Below are 22393 nucleotides of genomic sequence, written 5' to 3'. Positions count from 1 at the left end.
GAATCCTTTCCTCATCTTTGCCCCCTAAGCCCCTTTCCATTCCTCTCACCATCTCCCTGAAGATTTGCGTCTGGTTTATGGGCAGGGCATCACTGTAGGTATGGACCATTTTCCAGTTATACGTCTTTTTTTAGATTGAGGTAAAAGTCACAGAACGTAGAGAATCAGCCATTGGCCATTTTAAAGTTTACACTTCAGGACATTGAGTACCTTCACAGCCTTGTGCAGCCACCACCTCTAGTACTAGAACATTCTCGTCACCCTAAAAGGAAACCTCCTACCCGCTAAATAGTCGCTCCCCACTCCCCTGCCCTGGTCCTTGGCCCCCGACAGCCATGAATCTACCTTCTGTGTCTGTTCTGGACATTACACGTCAGTAGAACCGCGCACTGTGTGGTCCTTTCTCAGTGACCTCTCACTCGCATCATGTTTTTGAGGGTCAGCCATGTTGTAATGTGTCAGTGCTTCATTCCTCCCATGCGTATTTTTTATTTCCTTGGGATTCATTGAGGCTGGCCAGCGTCCCCTTCTAGAACCCAGAAGGCTCTTAATAGACTGAGATGGTGGGTGGTGCCAAAGTCCACATCCGGGGTGACATCTTCCACTGCAAAGGGTACACAGGTCTCGTCTTGTCTTGCAGCTGCATGTGAGTCACCAGTTATCTCAATTTAAAAGGTTAAGTTTTAAGAAAAGGACTCAGTGGCCTGGCCCCTCCTGGTGCCCTTCCGGATGTCATTAGTCTTCACAGCATCGTCGTGCTGCCGGCCGCCTCCGGGGCTCCTCAGGAGGTTCCCTCCCTGTCTGACAGCTTCCCTCTTCCTCTCTGTTTCCTGTAGAATGATCGTGGAGCTCCATCGGAAGGTCTCCAGCCTCATCGAATTCTTGAAACAGAAGTGGGCGCTCCATGAAGTACGAATCGTATCTTTCCTACTTAAGCACCGCCCCCCCAATTTTGCAGCACCTGCTGCCGGGGAATGGGGTCCCACGTCTCAGTCCTCAGGTTACACGGGGGCCCCGTGGGTGTCACAGCTGTGCTGTCAGATGGTGTCGAACCTGAACTAGAACTTGCATCCCTTCATCCTCTGGGTTTTGAGTGTGTGCCCCCTTTCTGACCTTAGAGTGTTAGAACTGTCACAGCAGCCCTCCATGTGGTGAGTGGCCGCCTTCTAGCCCATGGAGGGTGGCCCAAGCATCCCTGCCAGCAGGTTGAACGAAATGACCAAGGACAGACCCAGTTCTTGTACGTGGCTGGCTCCCAGCCCTGCCCAGTCCCTAACCAGGAGGGAGAGTGTGGGGTGTGAGGTTCCCAAAGAAGGAAATGCCTGGCTCACGCTTTCCCCAAGGCCCCGCGGTGACCGGGGCGGGCACTCCTACGCATGCTTCCTTGACAGTGCCTTCAGCGGAAGACGCTTGCGGAGCGGCAGCTGCAGGATTCATTCGTGGAGCCATTACAGGAGAAGGTGGCGCTGCACCTGTTCCCAGGAGAGAACTGCACCCTAACCCCGCTCCCAGGGGTGGCCCGGGTGGTACACTCCAAGGCTTTCTGCACGGTGCACTGGCAGGAGGGCGGCCGGTGCAAACAGAGCACCAAGGACACCCACACGCTGCCTCCAGCCCAGATCCTGGGCATCCAGAGTGGCCAGGGCACGGCCAGGGGCCAGGTGAAGTGCCCAAGGGGCGTCACCGAGGGCAAGGTCGGGGGGCGGCCCCCTCCCTCCACCGATGCTTCGCAGAGCTCCGGAGAAAGTTCCCCTGAAAGTGCCCCTGGGGAGGGGGCCACCCCAAGCCTCAGCAGCCCCGACGCTCCCGACAGGCTTCCCCCCGGGCTCCAGGACTCTGGGGTACAGCTTGAGAAGACCCCTACAGCCACTCCTGCAGAGGGTGGGGATGGCCCTGCCCAAGAGCCCGGGGCCATGACGTGTGCCTGTGGCCAGCTTCCGGAACTGGAGGACGAGATCTCCCTCCTGGACCCCTTCCCCCGCTACATGAAGTCCTGCCAAGACCTCATCATCCCCGAGCTGTGCCGCTGCACAGACTCTCGTCCCTTGGCGTGTGCCTCCCCAGAGACGCGTGCCCCCAGCAGTGCCGAGGCAGCCGACCTTGGCCGTGCCAGGGCCTTATCTCCCGTCCGCGGCCCGCCTGGCCCAGAGCCTCAGCCCAGGCCAGGTCTCCAGCCAGATGTTTGCACTAAAGACTCAGCAGACGCTCCTGCAGAGGAGCCCCAGGAGAAGGCGAGCCCTTCGGACCTCCCGCCGCCTCAGGGACAGCCTGCCGCCAAGCCCCCGAAAGATGTCCCCGCCAGCCGGCTGGCCCAGCAGCTCCGCGAGGAGGGCTGGAACCTGCAGACCTCCGAGAGCCTGACGCTGGCCGAAGTCTACCTCATGATGGGCAAGCCGAGCAAGCTGCAGCTGGAGTACGATTGGCTGGCCGTGCTGGGCCCCGAGGGCCAGGCCCCTGGCAGCTCCCCGCCCGCTGCCTTCCACAAGCAGCGCCTCCTCGGCTGCCTCCTGAAGCTCATCTCCACTGAGGTCAACCCCAGGCTGGTGAGTGAGCGTCGTTGGGCTCAGCAAATAGGCCCGGCCCCATGGCAGTCGGCCAGAAGTCCCACAGGCTCCTTGCAGCCGGGCAGGAGGCAGGGACCCTGGTGACCAGGGAGGCGGAGGCTCTCGCAGACCATGTTTGTTCTCTTGAGCAGGGCTACGCAGAGCGCGGGTCGGGGCTCTGGCTCCCTGTCCTGTGGGGCTCACACAGGGCTCCAAAGAGGACAGCGACCAGCAGATCATTCCTGTGGGCCTTTCTGGGCTTCAGTGGTTCTGCTGACCCTGAGCGTGCCGGCTGACGGCACGTTGTGCTCAGGCGAGGGGGCAGACTCGGCCCGGAGCTGAGCAGATCAGGCTGAGATATCTAAGTGTCAGGACTGTCAGGTGTCCGCAGAGAATGACGGGCGAGTGCGCGCTTGAGAACGGCTGTCCTGGGAGGACGGTGTTGGTACAGCCGCGATGGAGCGAGTGGTGGAGCTGGGAGGGGACAGATGGGATGCCGGGCTGTGGTCTGCACTGTGGGGCTGCCGTGGGGGCAGTGCCGTGCAGAGCAGCGTGGGCAGCCGTCCAGGAGGGGCTAGTTGAAGTGGTCTGGGGCTCCTCAGGAGCTCCAGGGTGTGTGGGTGTCCCTTAGCCCAGGGAGTGGCAGTGGTGGCCCAGTGAGGGGGAGGCCACACCGGGCAGGCCGTGGCCTGTGACCCCCACACTGGGGGAGGCTGATTAGCAGAGCTGCAAATGGGCAGAAGGTACCGCTGATGGGAGGAACGTCTTCTAGGCTCTGCGGGACACACGATAGCAGAGTCCAAAGCAGGTTGGTCCCAAAATGGGTGTGTGTAGTGTGCGTGTGTGTGTGTGGTGTGTGTGTGTGTGTGGCGTGTGTGTGTGAGTGGCATGTGTGTGTGGTGTGTGTGAGTGGAGTGTGTGTGTGTGTGAGTGGTGTGTGTATGTATGTAGTGTGTGGTGTGTGTGTGTGTGTGTGTGTGTGTGTGTGTGTGTGCATGTGCGTGTGGTGTTTAGAAGCCTGGAGGTCACAGGTCCCAGAAGAAACCGCTAAGGAAGCTGGTCCAGGCCTCGTGGACAGGCTGCGACTGCGGGCTCACTGTGCTGCCCTCAGTGCTGAGTCAAGTTCACAGCCAAGTGCAAGGGGTGCCTGAGGCCACGCCCCACACTCCCGCTTTCCCTGGGCAGGCACACTTGGTCTGCATTCACTGTTCCGTCTTGGTTTCCAGTGTGCGTCTCGCGCTGGGCACCTCTCCGTTTTTCGGGCTTCGCCGTTGCACGGTGCTCGCATGGAGACGCGCTCAGTAGCAGCGGAGAAGTGAATCAGTGCCTCGTGAGAGGTGGCTCTGGCAGGGGTGGGTGGGAACTGGCTGCACGCGCTACAAGGTAAGGCAAGGCCTGCGGGTGAGCAGTGTGGAGGTGACACATGGGCAGGCACACACCATACTGGGGTGGCTGGGCAGAGATGAGGAGTTGGAAGCACTTTTTCAAGGTTGTCTTTCGGAGGAGTCAGGAGAGGAGACGAGGGCACGAGCATGTCCAGTAGCCTAGACATGCCGACCTGGGCCGGCTCCCGAGGAGGCGGGAGGCAGCCTGGCTGAGGTAGTGGCCTTCTCCTCAACGAAGAGGACGGAGGAGCAGGTTGGAAATACTATTGCAGGGAATGCAAAGCAGGGGGCTCGGAGCCATGGTCTCAAAGTGGGGTCCCCAGTCAGCAACCTCAACATCCCCTGGGAACTCGTTAGAGGTTCGGGTTCTTGGGGCCGTAGACCGTGTTTTGACCCCCTCCACCAGGTGGTTCTGATGCAGCTGGGACCAGAAGCCCCAGCGGAGATTGGGGACCTTTAATTAGAGATGGACAGCCTGGCCCTGTCCAGTCCTGACAAGCAGGTGCCCCGGGGGGGGTCAGGATGCTGGCAACAGGCTGGCGGGGGATTGAAGAGTGAGATTGAATACGCCCAGCAGGACGGATGCAGAGGTGGGGGTGGGGGCACGCCACGGGGAGGAGAAGTGGGGTCAGGGCCGGGGCCTGAAGGGCCACGGGCGGTACAGGAGGAGGTGTGGGGCCGCGGAGTGAGCGGAGCACAGGAGGCTGTGCTGAGAGTGTGGACGAGGGTCCCACAATTCATGGGACGGTCCCCCAGGGGGGTCTTGGACATGGGTGCCGGGGAAGAGAGAGGAGGAGGATGGCTGGTGCAGTCACCAGGGGGAGAACGGCTGTGGCTGGAAGGGAGCGTGTCTGGCAAGGACCCAGGAGTGGAGCCAGTGGCGGCGTACGAAACCCCCGCAGTTGGGATTTTCACTCAGCAGAGGGCTCTTCAGCTGTGATTGTGTTTAGTTCTAGAAGTGAAATCTGTGTTTCCTTTTTCTGACTGACAATCAGAAGATGCCACTGCGGTCATCTTAGTCTTTCTTCATGAAGAGGCAAATTACAGTCGCTTGCCCTTTAGCAGCAGCTTCTGGCAGCTTCAGCAGTCCCTGGGCTGCTAGGGGTGCCCACTGCTTTCAGCTGTCCCTCCCTGACGGTTTGCCTGTCCATGCCACTGGCCTGTGGGCAGTGAGGACAGAGGTTTCGGGAGGGAGAGCGGTGGTTCCCGAGTGTCTGCCTGACTGGTGTTTTTGAACGTGGGCGCTGCTGAGTAACTCGGGGATGCAGACCTTTGCCGCCATGAAAGTGTGGTCTCGGGGCCTTGGTTGTCCCTTTGACCTCTGAGAGCGCTTGTGCCTCCTGCTCTGGGACACTCATTCCAGAACCATTGTTCACGGCTGAGTTTGGCCGTCGTTTCGGCCCATGTCTGTCCTAGGCTCCAGAAGCAAACACCAGCTCCACGGCCTCGGTGAGGCCCGCCCAGGAGGAGCAGTCGACGACTCCCCCAGGAAAGGTGGTGACCATCAGCTCCCGGAGCCCCCGCTGTCCTCGAAACCAGTCTGCCCTGCGCAACAGCAAGACTTTCTCTCCCAGCTCCGCACCTTGCCCCTCAGGTGAGGCTCGCCAGCCACACTCCCCCAATCCCCCTATCCGGGGCAGGCTGTGGGGCAGGGGGCTGTGCCACAGCCGAGGTGCAGGGATGCCCAGTCATCCAGCCACGGTCCAGCAGGTGGGGTGACAGTACAGAAATCACTGCCTCAGGGAAGGTGAGCCTGTCAGCAAGGGCTTTCGGGTCCTGGGGTTGTGGAAGCTGGCGGGAAATGTGACCCTTGCCAGTCTGTTCACTTCTGGGACTCACGCTTTGTGAGGTGAACCGAAGCCTCCATAACATGCTGAGTTGGTGGCTTGAAGTCTGAGAAAGGTTGGTACTTTCTGAAACTTCTAGAGATTGTTTTTCTTCACATCTAACCTATTAAAGAAGCCTCAAATAAAAGCCAAAAGGAAAAAAATGTAAAAACAAAAAATCAAATATTAAAGAAGCCTTAGTTGAAGGATTCTCTAGCACTTTGACTCAAGCCCTGAAAAGAGACAACCACGAATGTACTTTTTGCCAGTTCACGGTATTCCTTTACCCCAGTTGTATATCTTGGGAGAAATTTAAATTAATTGGGTTACTGGGTACATAAAACACCAAAATCAACATGAACCATTTCCCTAAGGCATCGGTTTTCCTTGCCTAGTATTTTTTTAAATATATATTTTTAATTTTTTATTTATTTATTAATTTTAATTTTTTATTTTATTGGGGAAGCAGAACAGGACTTTATTGGGGAACAGTGTGTACTTCCAGGACTTTTCTCCAGTCAAGTTGTTGTCCTTTCAGTCTTAGTTGTGGAGGGTGCAGCTCAGTTCCAGGTCCAGTTGCCGTTGCTAGTTGCAGGGGGCACAGCCCACCATCCCTTGCGGGAGTCGAGGAATTGAACTGGCAACCTTTGTGGTTGAGAGGACGCCCTCCAGCCAACTGAGCCATCCGGGAGCTCAGCGGCAACTCAGCTCAAGGTGCCGTGTTCAATCTTAGTTGCAGGGGGCAGAGCCCACCATGCCTTGCGAGACTCGAGGAATTGAACTGGCAACCTTGTGGTTGAGAGCCCACTGGCCCATGTGGGAATTGAACCAGCAGCTTTCGGAGTTAGGAGCACGGAGCTCTAACCGCCTGAGCCACCGGGCCGGCCCCTTGCCTAGTATTTTTGTAATAAAACATTCATTATCGTGGCTAGAGTCATGAAACCTGGGTGCATTTGAAAGGTAGAAATAAGAAACCTGCATGCGCTCTGCAGCCCCGCCCCACCACGTGTCCTATGCCTAAGTCCATGGTGGATGCAGCTGAGCCCTGCTCCTTCCCCACGCCCCTCAAAGTCCTACAGCTTTTCCTGAGACTGAACTGATGAGATGGGGAGGCAGGAGCAGCAGGAGCTGAGGGCTGGAGAGTTCCTTGGTGTCCTGTACCCCAGAATCCTCCACACCAGGCAGAAAGGACATCGAAACGGCTCCTGTAGGGAGACATTCTCACTGCAGAACCTTGGGCGTCCTGGACTACCCGGGGTCCCTGCCGTGATGACCAGGGTGCATCATACAAGACGCAGCCCCACCTCTGTTCTTACTCTGATCTAGATGGGTGCTCCAAAACCTGCAGTACATTTTTGGCCGAACAGACCTAATGCCCTGATGTGTTAACGGTTCTCTAGGATTATTTTCCATTCAGAGAATGTCACTAGCTTTATGTTTTCTCTAACTTACTGTGTGGCGAATAGCCTGCCTGTCAGTACTGGAAGGTTCCATTTCCTTGAGAGCACTTTATGGGGGCCTTCGAGAAAAGTAAGAAAAGTAAGCTGCTGCGCGTCAGGTGCACCACCTCCTGCAGTTTTCCCTTTTGTCTTCTTCTCACCATAAACCTGTTTCCCAGCACAGCACACTGTGGGTCGGTGGTCCTCACAGATAAAGGCATGGTACTCGATGGTGGGGCTAGCTCGTGGATTGTACAGTCTTTTCCCGCCTTCCATTCTGTTTTTAAAGTTTTGTAATTCTGTGTACTCTTTAATATCCACCCTCTTTCTGAATTGAGGATGCTTCTAGACCAGTGCACCTGCAGTGCCAGAATCCAGACTAGTGCTTCGAAGACCTGGTCTCTGAATGCCACGAATGTCAGTGTAACTCACAGATTTGCAAATAAAGAGACCCACCCTACCATGAATCAAGGATGCTTTGCCGCAGCACCTATGATCATGAAAACTGCTAGCAGAGGCCCAAAATAGTGATTCCTAATAAATACTTTCTGTTGCTCTGTCTCTGGGTCTGTTTTCTGTACAGTTAGAGATTTAGACCAGGCATCAGTAAACTTCGGCCCACAGCCTACTTGTAAATAAAGTTTTATTGGCACACGGCTGTGCTCACTAGTACACACACGTTACCTGTGGCTACTTGTGTGCTCCAGCTGCAGAACTGGTTCCACTGAGTTCAACAGAGGCTGTGAGGCCCCCAAAGCAACATTGATTACCCAGTCCTTTAAAGAGAGTTTGCTGATCCTGGTCTATACGAGATGATCTGGAAGGTTCTTCAGACTCTGAAAAGTCTTTGAAGGCGTAGTTGCCCTTCCCACTGAGTGTCAAAGTGGTAAAGAACGTTTATCCTGTCTGCTCACAGTGGGCACTGGAATTTCAGAGAGAAAGATGGAACAGCAGATTTTATGGGACTAAGATACAGGGAATTCCTTTCCAGGAAACTGAATCAGGAGTGCTTCCAGATTTTCTTCCTGGTAGACCTCCATTCACACTGGAGATATCACTGGGTGAGGGTAGCTGTGTTCACTCTCCCTTCTGCTTTTCTAGGTTTGAGAAACCCTCCAAGACCCCTCTTGGTGGCTGGTCCCTCCAGTACAGGAAGCAGTGACTCAGATGGTGGCCTTTTTGCTGTCCCAACAACGTTGCCACCCAACAGCCGACACGGGAAGCTCTTCTCTCCCAATAAAGAGACAGAATTGACTTTCCTTCAGCACCTGAACTCCATCAGTGTAAGTGAGGGGACCGCGCACTCCCCCCACCCCACCCCCGCTTGCCTTCCGACCTATGTTTGTGGAGCAGACACGCTCAGGGTACTGTTTTCCTCACAGATGCAGTCGGATTTCTTCTTGCCAAAGCCCCGGAAGTTGCAGAACCGGCACCTGCGGAAGCCGCTGGTGGTCCAGGTCAGGCACCCCGGTCGGGCCTGCGAGGGCTGGCCTCCCATTCCCACTAGCCAAGCTGCCCGGACACACTGGTTCTCTCCCGTGTTTTGGGTGTTCACGTGAAATGGGGAACCCCTGCCCCTTCCTTCCTTTTATGAATAGGATAAATAAAGTAGTAACAGTGACCTTAACTGTACCTGAAAATCATCAGGTACAACCTCAACACTGCTTGCAAAAAAGAAAGTTCTGGGATTCAAGTCCCAACCATGTCCCAGATTGGGATATATTTGAGGACTCTCAGAACATCTATTTATAAATACATAGTCAGTGGAAGCAGTTGGCAAGGTGTACGGATTGGCCAGAGGTCAGACCTCTCTGGAGCTCAGAAGGATGAACGCCGGGGGGACCCATAGATGCCATCTGCAGACCACAGGGGAGATCCAGGAATGAGAGGCACGTGAGAAAGAGGGCAGTTTTATTCGGAGGAAAAAAGATAAAAGAGGTGAAGCTGAAATTCTGACATGACAATAGGCGTAGGGAGTTAGGAATATGCATTGTTTTGGGGTTAATGCATAGGTCTCCTTTTGTTAGACTCTTAGAAATCTCGAGATGAATTTATTTAGAAATGAGACGTTGCATGGCAGGTCTTAGGAAAGAAGTTGTGTCCTAAATCCCAAGATTTTGTGTGTGTGTGTGTGTGTGTATGTATGTGTATGTGTGCAGACTACAGTTGACCCTTGAACAACGCAGGGGTTAGGGGTGCCGACCCCCTGCATAGTCAAAAATCCGTGTATAACTTTTGACTCCCCCAAAACTTAAGTTGTCCCTCGGTATCCGCAGGGGATTGGTTCCAGGACCCCCCACGGGTACCAAAATCTGCGGATACTCAAGTCCCTTATATAAAATGGCGTAGAACAGTGCAAACAGTCGGCCCTCCACATCCGCGGACTCCCAACCGCGGATCGAAAACAGTACAGGTATTTATTGAAAAAAAATCCACCTGTAAGTGGACCCGCACAGTTCAAACCCGTGTTAGGGCCAACGGTCATTTAGTGTTCATGCGTTTGGTTTTGGTGTATTTGGGGAAGTACATGAATCCCCGCCCTGGCTGAGTGGGGAGCTCCATAGCTGTTAGGTCCAGGCTCACCAACCAAGTCCCCTGGCCTGCGATGATTGCTTTTTGTTTTGTTTTTTAACAGCTTGACTGAGAGATAATTCACATACTGTGAAGTTCACCCATTTAAGTGTACAGTTCAGTGGTTTTTAGTGCATTCACAGGGCTGTGCAACCAGGACTGCTGTCCAATCCCAGAACATTTTCATCATTCCTGACAGAAACCCTGCAGCCATCACCCATCACCCACGTTGCCCCGGCCCCCGGCAACCACGAATGTACTTTTTGTGGATTTGCCTGTTCTGGGCATTTCCTATAAGTGGAATCACATACAATATGTGGTCTTTTCCATTTACTGTTTCTATGAAAAGTTTAATTGGCACATAGCCATCATCATTCATTTCCCTACTGTCCACAGTTGCTTTCACACCACCAGCATGGAGCTGAGTAGCTGCGACAGAGACCATATGGCCCCAAAGCCTAAAATATTTCTCACCTGCCCCTTTGAGGAAGTGCATTTGCAGCAAAGGTGGCACACCTGCCGCTCCTGACCTTGTTAACGGGTCACCCCACTCACTGCCCCTCGGCAGCTGAGCAGACCTGTGTCCCTTCCTGGCGAGTGTGCAGCCCCAGTAGCACCTCCTCTGCTCTGTGCCAACAGCCTGGGGCACATCTGAGGGGCGTGGAGATATCTTCTGTGCATCAGCAGAGACACAGCTGTGCACTCAGAGCCGGAGGTCCTCGGGACACCTCTGTGTTGACAGATCCTTTCTGTTAATATTTGACTTCAGTGACAGTGTCAGCAGTTAATCTCTTTCCTTCAGACGGTAGTCGTCACACTGGAACTTCATTATTCACACCTAAGAGCCCTGGGCAGGTCCGCAGGAGGGGCGGGTCCTGGACTGTTGGGTGAGGCAGAGCGCCTCAGGCCCTTAGCCTGTCCGTGTTACAAACGGCCACTTTATGTTCTTTAGCCCGAATTCAAGGAGGTCCAGAGTAAGGTGTCTTTTACAACAGTCCATTTTGAGTGGTTGTAAACAGATATATGACTAGTTGCATTCCAGCCAAATCCAGAAGAATGTTCTGGTTTAACAGTGGATCGTTCTGACATTCCTCCAGTTTCCCTGGGAGAAATTTGATCCCTTGGGGCTTTTTTCAGAAAGGACCCCATGTTCATCGGTTGGGGTGCACAGGACATAGGCTGTCCCAGGAACCCTTGTGCCATCAGCTTTAGAAGCCCCCATCTGGTTACACTCAGCTCCCTGTTATCGGGAATATCCCTTTACAGCTCTTTGCTGGTTTCCTCAGTGATTTGTGGCCTTGGGGTCTTTTCATCAGCTGATTGTTGGCAGTCTTCCCTCCACAGAGAACCCTGCTTCCTAGACCATCTGAAAACCAGTCGCACAACGTCTGCTCCTTCTCCATCCTGTCAAATTCCTCCATAACCGGTAAGCACGGGATTCCTCACGTCGGCTTTTCACCTCCTTACTTGCATGTGGCCTCGTCTTTGGGAATGGCTCCTGGAGTGACGTTCCCAGCATTCCTTCATCCATTCTGTCACCAGACACCGAGTGTGGCTCTGTGCTGGGCCCAGGCTGCGGTGTGGGGAGGCGTGGACCTCGGACGGGGGAGCACAGGCAGCTTCCTTCCAAGGTGGGCTCAGGCAGCCCTGCTGGGGAAGCTTTGCTCAGTTAGGTTTAGGGGAGCCCTCTCGCTGTAATGTCTTGTCAGGAGTTTTACAGAATAGGTGTGACCTTGGGGTATACAACTGAGGCCTTCACAGGTCTCTAAGGTCAGTGGGGGCCCCGGCTCTGTGAAGTACATTTTCTTGAACAGTGAGTGATAGTTTAGTGAAGCACATACTCCATGATTGGTCTTTTAAGTCAGTCTTGATGTTCACATTTCAGATTTCCTTCCTATAGACCAGACTGCTGTTTCTCATGCCTCCTTTTCACCTGCAGAAAGCCTTGTAGGAAAGAGCCCAATTGCAGAGGCAGAATCTTGGTCCAAGATTTGGTGCTCTGAGTCCCTTAGAGGAGCCGGTAGCTTAACTCGGGTAACTCGGGTGCCTGTCACCCTTCATGGGCTGGCAGTACCAGTCACAGCCTTTCAGCCCCTGGGAGGCAGCGGTGCCTTGCCATCACAGCTGCCAGAGCTTCCTCTTCCTCTGGGGCCTGCTTGACTCCTGACTTCTTCAAGTTAGCGAGTGTTTGGGATGTTCAGTGGTTTCTGCCTTGGCTCACCTTCCGTGGCCCTGACCGTGGCTGTGACACAAACCCTCCGTTGTCCTCGCCACGCAGTCAGAGGACACTGGGAGGCAAGCGGGGTTGATGTGGCTGCTTCTGTTCTTGTCGTCACAGGGAGAGGCTCGTTCCGGCCCATCCAGTCCTCCCTGACCAAAGCGGCTCTGTCTCGGCCGATCATGCCCAAGGTCCTTCCGCCCCAGGCCACGGGCCACCTGGCCAGTAAGTTTCTGTGACCAGCATGGTGACAGATAGCATGCGAGGGTTCAGAGTGACATTTCTGTTTTCTTCTTCCCCAAGCCACGCCGTCTCATTACCCTACAGAGAGAACAGGAAAGCCGTTGACCTTGCGTTGAAATGAGACGTGAGGGAGAGGCTGTTCCCTTGAGCCCTGCTGGGCATGTTTGGGATATCCACGGAGCGACGATTGGCAGTGTCCTTTCTGTTGCCAGGTACTGTTGACTTAGCAGCTACGAGTGCTGGCATCATCCCTGGGAGCCCTCTCCCTGTCTTGGATGCCGACGGCTTGTCTGGCATCTCGCCACTGTCTTCAGATGAAGCGACAGCTGCCCTCTCGGGTCAGGACTCCACCGGTACCCACCAGAATGGAGACCCCATCCCCACCGTGGGGGTGAGTGTTTAAAAGGGCTCCTCCGAGTTACCCCCAGCTTTCAGGATGGGTCAGTCACTCTCCAGAGGGATGGCAGCCAAGACCATGGGGCTGAGGTCAGGCTGGACCCCAGAGGGGACGGGCCTCATGGCCCAAAGGAGAGTCACTGAACCAGGGGTCTGTGGCGTGAGCAAGCACCGCGTGGCCCAGAGGGGAGAGCCACGGCAGACTGGGGACGGGCCTGCTGGGTGACACTGGAGATTCTAGAACTGAGACAAGCACAGAGGTCTGTACATCAGCAGACTTGTCAGACGTCAGCTTGGTCTGAGAAAGAACTTTAACCAGGTGGGCCAACCGTGGGCCTCGTGACCCCCGACTGGCACTCGTCTCCGACGCTCCCAGTGCTCTGATGGCTCTGGTTCCACGAGGCTTTGACTTGACAATCTTCACTTCAGGGATTCGGTGGCCCACCTTCTGGAAGTGGCGGGCTGGCTTGTGCTCAGAGGAGAGTTCCAACCTAGGCTGAGAGGGGTTCCTGTGCTGCTGGCTGTGAGGAAGCCGGGGAGTGCTGTGGCTCTTTCCTCCGGAGCCTAGTGGCCGGCGAGCCCTCGGGCGGAGTTCTGGCATGCTGTGTGTAGGGGCTCACTGGCTTTCCTGGTGTTCCTTTTTTGTAGGGTGCAAGTGACCCATTCGTCGCTGTCCCCTCCAGGCCTGAGCAGGAGCCAGTGACGGACAGTTTCCAGGTAGAGTGTGCTGCTGGCTGCTGAGCCAAGTAGCTACCCCAGGCGCCCCTCCAGTGTCACCTCCCCGTTCTCATGGTCCTGCCAACAGGCCTGCCCCCTCTGCCCTGGACTTCCAGGTTGTGGAAAGGACTCACAGACCCCCAATGGCTTATTCCTGCCACTCACTTGCCTAGATGGAGGAACACGCATCTCCCATCTCAGGCTCTGTCCTCCCCTCTGTGAGGAGGGCTGATTCAGACACAGTTCTGGAAGAACTCGGTTCCCTGGGTCAAGGGGAGGAGGTCATCAGCTGGTAGCAGTCCCTGACATGCACCTTCTGCCCTGGTGTTACCAGCTGTCCTGTGGGCAGGGGAAGCAGGTGCAGGCCACCTCAGCCTGGCCTTCCAACTCTGCATCCCTGGATGGTTTGGGGAGAAGTAAATGCCCCAGGGTGTTTCTTATGGGAAAGGAAGAGGTGCCTGTGGGGTCATCACCTCTCTGTTGACTTGCCCATCACTTGGTTGCCACTTTGTGGGTCTGAGGTTGATTTTTCGTTCCTTACTAGGGATGGGTGGATGAGTTGTGTCTGAACAGTCCCCGTCTCCCACCAGGGTTCACCTGTCCTCTCCCTACCTGAGCTGTCCAAGGCTCCTGTCCACAACGGGCTCTCCACCCCACTGCCGTCGGTAGAGAGCTCCAGCACCCGGCTCTCTCCACCTAACGTCTCTGCGCTGCTGGACATCTCCCTGCCGGGCCCGCCCGAGGACGTGCTCTCCCAGGGGGAGCCTGCCACGCACATCAGCGACTCCATCATTGAGATCGCCATCAGCTCCGGCCAGTACGGTGAGGCGCAGGCTGCCCCTGCTCAGCCTTTCTGGGATCAGTGCCTGTCAGGACAGGGGGCCCAGACTTACCCTTGACCTCCCAACTAAGTGTTTGCCAAACCTCCTGGGTATGTTCCCATCCGGATCTCACTTCTGCGTATCAAGCACCTGCCGCCTACATGGCCGTCCCAGCAGAGGCAGCACAGGTGGGCGAGGTATGGGCAGGACCCACAGCTGTTCTGGTGGAACTGCTCTTGGCCTTGACCCGACAGAGAGCAGGCCCACAAGGCCCCTCCAGCCCACGGATCAGATGTGGAGGGGTTCTGAATCTGGGTGGACGCCTGTGGGTTTTGCAGATTCCTGGAGGTTGGGCCGGTGTCCTGGTAGCAGGGCCGTGGCTCGTGTGCTCTGGTCTGAGTCAGGCCATGGGTTCAGACAGCTGAGGTCTCAGCTTGGCAACGTGTGGCCGTGGGCAGGTCACTGGCTCCCGTGAGCCTTACTTTCCTCAGCAGTGGACTGGAGATGGCGTCACCTCACAGGGCTGTTGTGAGCAGCTGTGAGAGGACTTAGGTGAAGCTTTTGGCACAGGGCTGGCTCCATCCGTGATAGCTACGGCCATTGTCATTCCCTAAGATGGACACGTGTCCCTACTGGGGGGACCCCCTTTGCAGACCAGTGTTGTTCACCCTCTCGAGGTCCCAGTGGGGTCTGCGTTTCCAGAGTTTAGCAGCCGTGCTGTCCCGCTGCCTTCGTGGCAGTTTGGGGAAGCGGGGTGCTATTCCCCCCACATGGCATCTCTGACCCCGGGTTTTGGTTGACAGGTGAAGGAGTCCCTCTTTCTCCAGCAAAACTGAATGGCAGTGACAGTTCCAAGAGTCTTCCCTCCCCATCCAGCAGCCCCCAGCCAGACTGGATCGCCTCCCCAACCCACGACCCCCAGTGGTGCCCCAGTGACCCCACGGACTCGTCACTCAGCAGCTTGTTTGGTGAGTGTCTGTGGAGGGTGCCCAGGTCTCCATCCCAGATCAGCAGGGGATGAGCCGGGCTCCACACCGTGAACTTGGGGGAGGGCCAGGAGTCTGGGTTCTGTCTGCTGTCTGGCAGAACTCCCACTAGGACTGTTTGCTCATTTCCCAGAGTTTATTTTTTTCTGCATCACTTATATATGAGAGAATGCCCAGATTTCCAGTGTGCAGTTCCCAGGGCTTTGGCACCATGACACCCTATAACCCACAGCCCCGTTGAGATGTAGCCCACGTCCATGTCCCCACACAGCGCCCTGTGCCCTTCGCCAGTCCAGCCAGGTGTCTCGGCACCTCCCTCCCTAGGGACTTCTGCTCTTGCTGCCCACAGCGGGGGCAGAAGAAATAGGCTCTTCGTGCTCTTAGCTGCCCTCTTTCTGTTCTCAGTAAAGTGTTCTGACGTGGATAGTCCAGCTGTCTCGTGGTGTGTTGACCACAGATTGGCGTGTTCGTGGAATGTGTTCATCCTCACTGGGCACCAGGGGTTCGTGTGGTGGGAAGAGGTTGCTGGGGAAAGACACGCCGGCCTCAATGGTCCCGCGTAGGAGGGGCTCCTGGGGCACCTCTGGGATCCATGCACTTTGCGTTTTTACTGAGCCCCAGGGTGTGCACAGGGCCACTGTGGCCCCAGACAGGGGTATGCAGTACTCATGTTGATCTGGGTCAGCACCCTGTGTGGGTGCCACACGTGATGGCTCAGAACGTGGGCTCTGGTCCGGGTGACGGGGAGAGCCAGCGCCGGATGAGGGTCTCCTGTTACCATAGAACAGTGCACAGAGGAGGTGGGAGTGTAACTGATTGGAATTGACACTGTTCTCTACCTACCAGCAGACTGGTTAGCGGCCAGTCCCTTAGGCAGCTTAATATAAAGACACACGGTTAACCCTCCATTTCTCTGTGAGGTCAGTGGGAACCTCTTGGTTAAGCTCTGTTGGATTTCATCTAAATGACGTGCTGGTCTGATTCAGATACAGCGAAATTAGCAGGGGCCTAACCTAGCTCTGCGAATCGTTAGCTGTAAACTGGAAACAGTGTTCCCATCCTCTCATTGGCTTGTGAGGTGTAAGGTGGGAATTCAGGATGGAAAGTGCAATTTGAAGCGTCACAGGAACGCATTTGGGTATGTAAGGAGTGATTTCTAACCAGAGCCCTCGTTTTGCAACGTGACCAAATCCGAGGAGTGTAACTAACAATCAGGCTCTGGGGGAATAAAAAGCAGTTTTAGACAATCCGTCCATTTCCGCATCACAATTGGAGTGAGTGTGTATATCTATGTAAAAGTTAATAAAAGTGACTTCTACTTCCTGGGCTATCCCAGAATTGTCTTAAAATTATTATTTTTTTAAATTTGAAACCCCATCTCAAATCTTGCCAACCCCAGTTCAAAACCCCCTAACAAATCACTCTTAGAATTGATGGTGGTTTGTTAAAATGGCAGATCCTTTCATTTGTATTAAAAAGACAGTATCCAAAAGAGGGAGGAAGCTCTGTTGCCTTGAGAGGAACAGCCTTGGCATTTTCTGGCATTAATGTAGAAATAATGTTCCTCTGATGAGATGTTTTCAAGGAAACACTTTCTTATTTACTGTGTGGTGTAAAATATGCTAAATGTGTTCTTACATTATTATGTCACTGCTGAAAGTTACTTGCACTATAATAGAGGAATTTTCTACAAAAAAAAAAAAAAAAAAAAAGAACAGTGCAGACCTCTGCAAAGTTAAATACGAATCACGAAAAAAATTGCAAACCACCTTACCTGGAGGTGAGAGTGGTGTCCAGACAGCACTTTTCCAGGAGCACTGGGGGCCCCTGGAAAAATGCGGCCGACTTACTCATGCTGCTGGGGACCCTCTGAGGCTGCCCACACCGGAGAAGCCGGGGACGTGTGGGTGGACGCCTGCTCAGGCCTTTCCCAGCCACCTGCAGCCCTCAGCATTCTCCCCTCGGCCTGGCGGCAACCACGCCAGTCTTAGAATGTGTTCCTCCTTCTCTTGGCAGCGAGCTTCATCTCCTCGGAGAAGGGCCGGAAGATGCTGCCGACTCCAGTGGGGACCCACAGTGGTACCTCCCTGCTTGGCCCCAGCCTGCTGGATGGAAACTCGAGAGACTCGTTTGTGTCCAGGTCCCTGGCCGATGTAGCAGAGGTAAGTGCACACCTTACACCCGAACTTGACCACTAGCCCCTGTTCTGAGTGCACAGAACAGGCCCATTCTCCTGAGGCTCCCACTCCAGCAAAGGGACATACAGTAAGCCCTGAAGACGGTATGTTCCGTGTATTTGTCCACAGAATAAAATCCCAGTACCTGAGGCCCTACTGTACACACTCGAGTCTCTCACTTTGTCTTCCACTCTTTGTACTTACTGTCATGTCCACCAGCTTTCCTGTTTCTGGAAGAGCCAAAGCCTGTTCCCACCCCAGGGCCTTTGCACTTGCTGTTTCTTATGACAGGAACGTGCTGCCCACCGCCCTGGCAGCCTTTGTCTCCTTTCTCCACTCGCGTCTCCTTCAGGTTACCCCACAGTCTCTGCGTTCCACTCTGTGCCATCTGCTTGTTTGTTGGACTGTCACTCCCCCCACCCCCTCACTCACACACACACACACACACACACGTCTCATGTGGAAGGAACCACCACTCTGATCCTCGCAACCCGATGTACCAGGTTCATGGTCAGCTTCCTTCATACTTGTTAAAAGAGTGAGAATTCAAAACAACAGGTGATTCTCCCCAGAGCGCTGTGCTGATGTTACGTGGCCAGTTGATGGGAGGTTCTGATCTTCATGGTAGAGATCGCAGGTTCATTCGCCTTCCACTGAAGTCCCAGTGGTGGCCAGTCACCTCCAGTCCAGATGGCAGGCCAGCTGCCAGCTGACGCCGTCTTGCCTGGTGTCCTCTGCCCGCAGGTCGTGGATTCCCAGCTGGTGTGCATGATGAATGAAAACAGCGTCGATTACATCTCTCGGTTCAACGATTTGGCCCAGGAGCTGTCCATCACCGAGCCTAGCCGCAGAGAGGCTCTGTTTGATGGCAGTGGTGGTGGCCCCCCTGTCACTGACCTATCCCAGTGACCACACCTCGTGGCGGGGGCATCCTGGAGACGCCAGAGGAGGGCTTACGCGGCTGGTGATCCTCAACTGTGGTAGGTGGAGCCCTCTTCAGACTAGAGGAAACAAACCAAGCCCAGGACCCCCGGGAGACGGTCTGAATAGAGACATCTCTACACCCCAGAACGCACAGCATGCTAGAAGCCCCGTCCCAACAGGCAGAGGACAGTGGTGGCCTGGGAGAGGAGGACGAGTTCTGGAAGGGCCGACATCAGACATCGCTGTGGCTTGGAGCAGTTCTTCGCCAATCGTGGGGTCTCAAGTTAGGGTCTGTGTCGTGACCACATTTCCACCCACACTTTGGCCTTGGTTGTTGTGTTGGATGGTCCGGTGGGTTTTCTTACTGAGAAAGAAGTGTGTGTGCCCTGGCCTAGTCATTGCTTCCTGGGTAGTTGTAACCTCCCCGCTCTCTGCAGGGAGTGCCCAGGCCACGGCTGCATTGTTTCTGCCAAACCTGTGCCTCACTGGTTGCTTCTCTGCGGAGTGATGAAGGAGGGGGGGCGGCCAGCTGGGCCGGGCTGGGCTCTGCCTGGTGGTGTCTGCAGCCGACACAGTAGACACTGATCACATGGCAGCAGAGGCCCAGGGCAGTGTCACTGGTGCCATCACCCCCGGAATACTGATCTTTGCCTAGTGCTTCCCCATCTAGACTTATGTTGTGACCAACTGCGCAAGAAGGGGAAAGAATCATGTCATAGGCAGGTTGTGTGGACTTTTAGAAAAAATCCTGCTACGCTGGTTGCAGAATGTTTTTCTTGTGTTTTAAGAATTAGGAGACAATGAAGAGGAAGAACAGAGTTTAGTTGTTTCCTTCCTATATCCACCTGCAAGTTTCTTCTAGATGATCTAAGATGTTACCTCTCTCTATTGGGATGGTCTCTAAGCACTCGTTTGACAGTTAAGACGTTCCTGATGAGTCCTTGAATTTCTGACGTGTTTCTATTTAGCATCTGAGCCAAATGGACTTTGCAGGGATGGTTCTCTTCTTCAGTCTCCTCTTCTTTTCAGTTGCCTTGGAGCAGAGCACGCCACCATGTGTGTTTCATCCCTTGCATCTTCTTTTGCCCTGTGGTCTCCTATTTCTCTTCCTGTTCAAGGAATGCAGGGAAGGGTCAGGCGTGGTCAGGCGTCCGGGGGCAGTCACAGCACTAACCACGCCCCTGTGGTGTGCTCGCTCTGTGAGCCTCCCTGGGTGACCAGTAGTCACCACTGCAGAGGGTCCAGCATCCGGTCCTTCCCCAGAACAGGACTGCCAAGGCCCCTGTGCCTGCTCAGTCTTGGGAGACTCAACACGTAACACACGGTCCAGTCACATCTGTGTGGCCAGGAGCTAGTGCACTGGTGTTGGGCTAGTCATACCCATGCCACCATCCCACCTGCGGCATCACCCTCCCCGGGAGACAGGATCACCCACCTGAACCGGCCACTATTTCTCCGCTCACCTTTCCTCTTCCCCCACTGGCAGCGGAGTGTCTCCCTCGAGGCCAGTCCTGGCCCTCTACACGTGTGAAAAAGGGAGAAAGGTCTTTCTCATGTGCAAGAAGAGTAGACGCTCTTGATCCCATAACCTCACCAGCCATTTGCAGCTACTCTAGGCTGCAGACAGGGTCATTCACTCCGAGCCATGGAGGAAACAGGACAGCTGGCTTCCAACCAATAGCTTCCTTCCTTTGTCTCAAGTGTTTCTCAGAGCTCTTGCCTCCAAGGTGGCTTCCTTCTTTCAGATCTGGTTCTAGCCACAAACATCAAGAAAAGCCTTCTGGGCTCATAAGAAGAAAAGTCCCAAAGCCATGGAAATACTAAAGAAAGGGACATGGTGCCACTTTATTAAGAGATAAAGACAGCGTTGTTTGAACCAGTTTCTTTAAGCGACCTTGTGTTTTGTGATCAGTATATCAGCTTCCTGAAATTAGTACGTTACTGGGCTGAACAAGATCTGGAGCTCTCTCTGTTTCTCTGGGCATCTGACTTTGTTAGGTCTGCAGTAGGTTGGGAGACCAGGCCAACTTGAGGCCACGACTCGCTTGCTCATACCCCCCACTGTCTAGGATCAGAGATGCCAAGTAACGTTACAGCACCGATGCTGCGTGTGATGCCCAACGGCCATGTGTACTGTGCCAGGAATGGTAGGGCTCCTGAGCTACTTGTCCATCAGGACACCCTGAGACCGTCTAGTGGGTAGGTTGGCACCTGTTACCCAGTGACATCGAAGAGGAGGAAAACGAGATTCAGATCCGCTCTTGTAGGCTGTTTAGCAGCACCTCACCTGGGTCTCTGGCATAGACTCCATCAGGGAGCCGCCGACTGTGGCCAGTGTCATCCACTGGGGAGGTGAGGGAGGAGAGTGGACTGACACTTCTCACCTGTAATAAAGCTCACATCATTCCAGAGAATTCTTCTCTAGCAACCAGACGCCCAGTATAAGTGTTTGCTTGCCATATTAAGGAACATGGTGTCATTTGTAGCATTAAAACAATGGATGCATTTTTCCCCCCAGCCTAAATGAATATATATATGTATACAAATAAGCAACTGTTAAAGGCTGGAATTTTCAAAAGACCCAAGCAGAGAAACCTCCGACTTCCTGCATCTTCCTCTGCCTGCCCAACAGAAGTTGTGATAGTCTCACTGTGCACCTGTGGCTTCCTTTGTGCATTCGAGCATGTTGTAATTAAGAGCAGATCAGTTTTTTGGAAACATCTTTTCCTGGTCACTCTCACAGGTCCTGGGATCTTTTGCTGATTCCTCTTTTGTCAAGATTGAGACTATGTTTGGTCTCAAGGGAATTGGTGTTTAGACCTTGATTCTTCTTGTGACTTCTAGTGGTGAGCATTCCGTTCTTTAGAAGACACAGAGGCAGGGTGAAGTTCACGGTTCCACACGATGTGTGTGATGACATTTTTCCATCTCTCTGTATCTTCTAGGTGTAGGGCACTTCCTCAGGGAGTGGTATAATTGGAAACAGTTCATCAGTTGATCTCCTTGCTTTCCCACATCTCTGAGTTCTGAGCCTTCAGAATCCCGTTCTTTATCATGCTGTGTCATGGCGTCTACTGGTGGGTGTCTTTCAGTGTAATAGCATCTTTACCTAGATCACACCATTGAATCCAAGCTCGTGCAGAGAAAAGTAATGGAATAAAAGACACTGGAAACAAGTGGAGGAGGAGAACAGCAGCTGCTGGGGGTTTTTTGGTTTTGTTTTTTTAAGACATTGAGATCTATCAGATGCGTTTGTGAAGAAATAGGGCACTTTGTCTTAAGGAAGGAAAAAAACAGGGAAAGAAACCACAGCAAACCTTTCCTGACTCTCAGAGGTCTCCTACTCCCACAGCAATTTGTACATCACATGAAGTAAGTAAGTTCAGTCTTGGAAGCACTACAGCAACGTGTCCCCTTCGTTCTGTGACAGGATAACTGGCTCCAGAGCTGATCCGGGTAGCAGAACATATTGCTGTTTCTTTTAATAATTGTTAAGCCATATCACCTAAGGTTTTCGGCTTGTTTGAGATGTGAATTTGTTTTATAGATTATAAATATGCATATATAGTGTATGTATAAAGCAGAATGCCTGTCCTCCCTGATTATTTTTTGTACCATATTGTAAATTACATTATTTATTCTTTACCAATTTTGGGAATAAAAGGTGTTTTGGTTATTTAATATAATAAACAAAAGCTGTTAAACTTATGTTTAAATTTCCAGTTTAACTTGTAAATCTGTTTTTATTATTGTGCATAAATACATACTAATACTTGATCTAATAATTATTGTTTCTGCCTTTTTTTTTTAAGTGTGCACTTAAAAAAATAGCTCAAGTGACGTCCGTTTCGTAAGATCTTAGAAGACTAGATGGGCTGTCCGTGATGTAATTTAGCCACAAAACTCTGCTGGCTGTTTATTTTTGTTGAGTCAGAAATAGGGCAAATGGCACACGTTATCCCTTCGTCCCTATTTATTTATGACTATGTCTTTTGAAGCGCCCTTCCACATCCCAGGACTGGGCAAAACTAGGAACTGCTGAATCCTGAAAAGATTGAATTCAGATTAGCGTCCTTTTGCCAACTACCGCACGTGCCATTGACTGGTTTGCAAACTCCACACGTCTCCCACTGTGCTTAAGAATGAG

The 22393-nt window shown here is 53.6% G+C and overlaps 1 protein-coding gene across 5 annotated transcripts in view; it reads left to right on the top strand.

Annotated features, from left to right (window-relative positions):
- The window catches only part of CRAMP1 (cramped chromatin regulator 1), a 59316-nt gene extending 37285 nt beyond the window's left edge, over positions 1-22031 (top strand). For 2 of the 5 annotated variants that reach the window (XM_088801353.1, XM_074322980.2), the window contains exons 9-21: positions 837-918; positions 1401-2543; positions 5345-5522; positions 8295-8476; positions 8576-8650; positions 11109-11190; positions 12103-12207; positions 12438-12616; positions 13270-13338; positions 13929-14160; positions 14963-15127; positions 17162-17307; positions 18067-18368. In XM_088801353.1, coding sequence (XP_088657479.1) covers positions 837-918; positions 1401-2543; positions 5345-5522; positions 8295-8476; positions 8576-8650; positions 11109-11190; positions 12103-12207; positions 12438-12616; positions 13270-13338; positions 13929-14160; positions 14963-15127; positions 17162-17307; positions 18067-18231 — 2803 coding nt within the window. In that variant the 3' untranslated portion in view covers positions 18232-18368. Of the gene's footprint in view, positions 1-836; positions 919-1391; positions 2544-5344; positions 5523-8294; positions 8477-8575; positions 8651-11108; positions 11191-12102; positions 12208-12437; positions 12617-13269; positions 13339-13928; positions 14161-14962; positions 15128-17161; positions 17308-18066 lie in introns of all 5 variants that reach the window. The other 3 variants (XM_019713172.3, XM_088801354.1, XM_088801355.1) reach the window with 3 other exon arrangements.
- Positions 22032-22393: the final 362 nt, after the last annotated feature.

The sequence above is a fragment of the Rhinolophus sinicus genome, chromosome 10, assembly GCF_057876585.1.
Source record: "Rhinolophus sinicus isolate RSI-liver-muscle chromosome 10, RSI-T2T, whole genome shotgun sequence".
Taxonomy (NCBI): domain Eukaryota; kingdom Metazoa; phylum Chordata; class Mammalia; order Chiroptera; family Rhinolophidae; genus Rhinolophus; species Rhinolophus sinicus.
The sequence above is the reverse complement of the archived record's forward strand: the minus strand, read 5'-3'. Positions and strand labels throughout refer to the sequence as shown.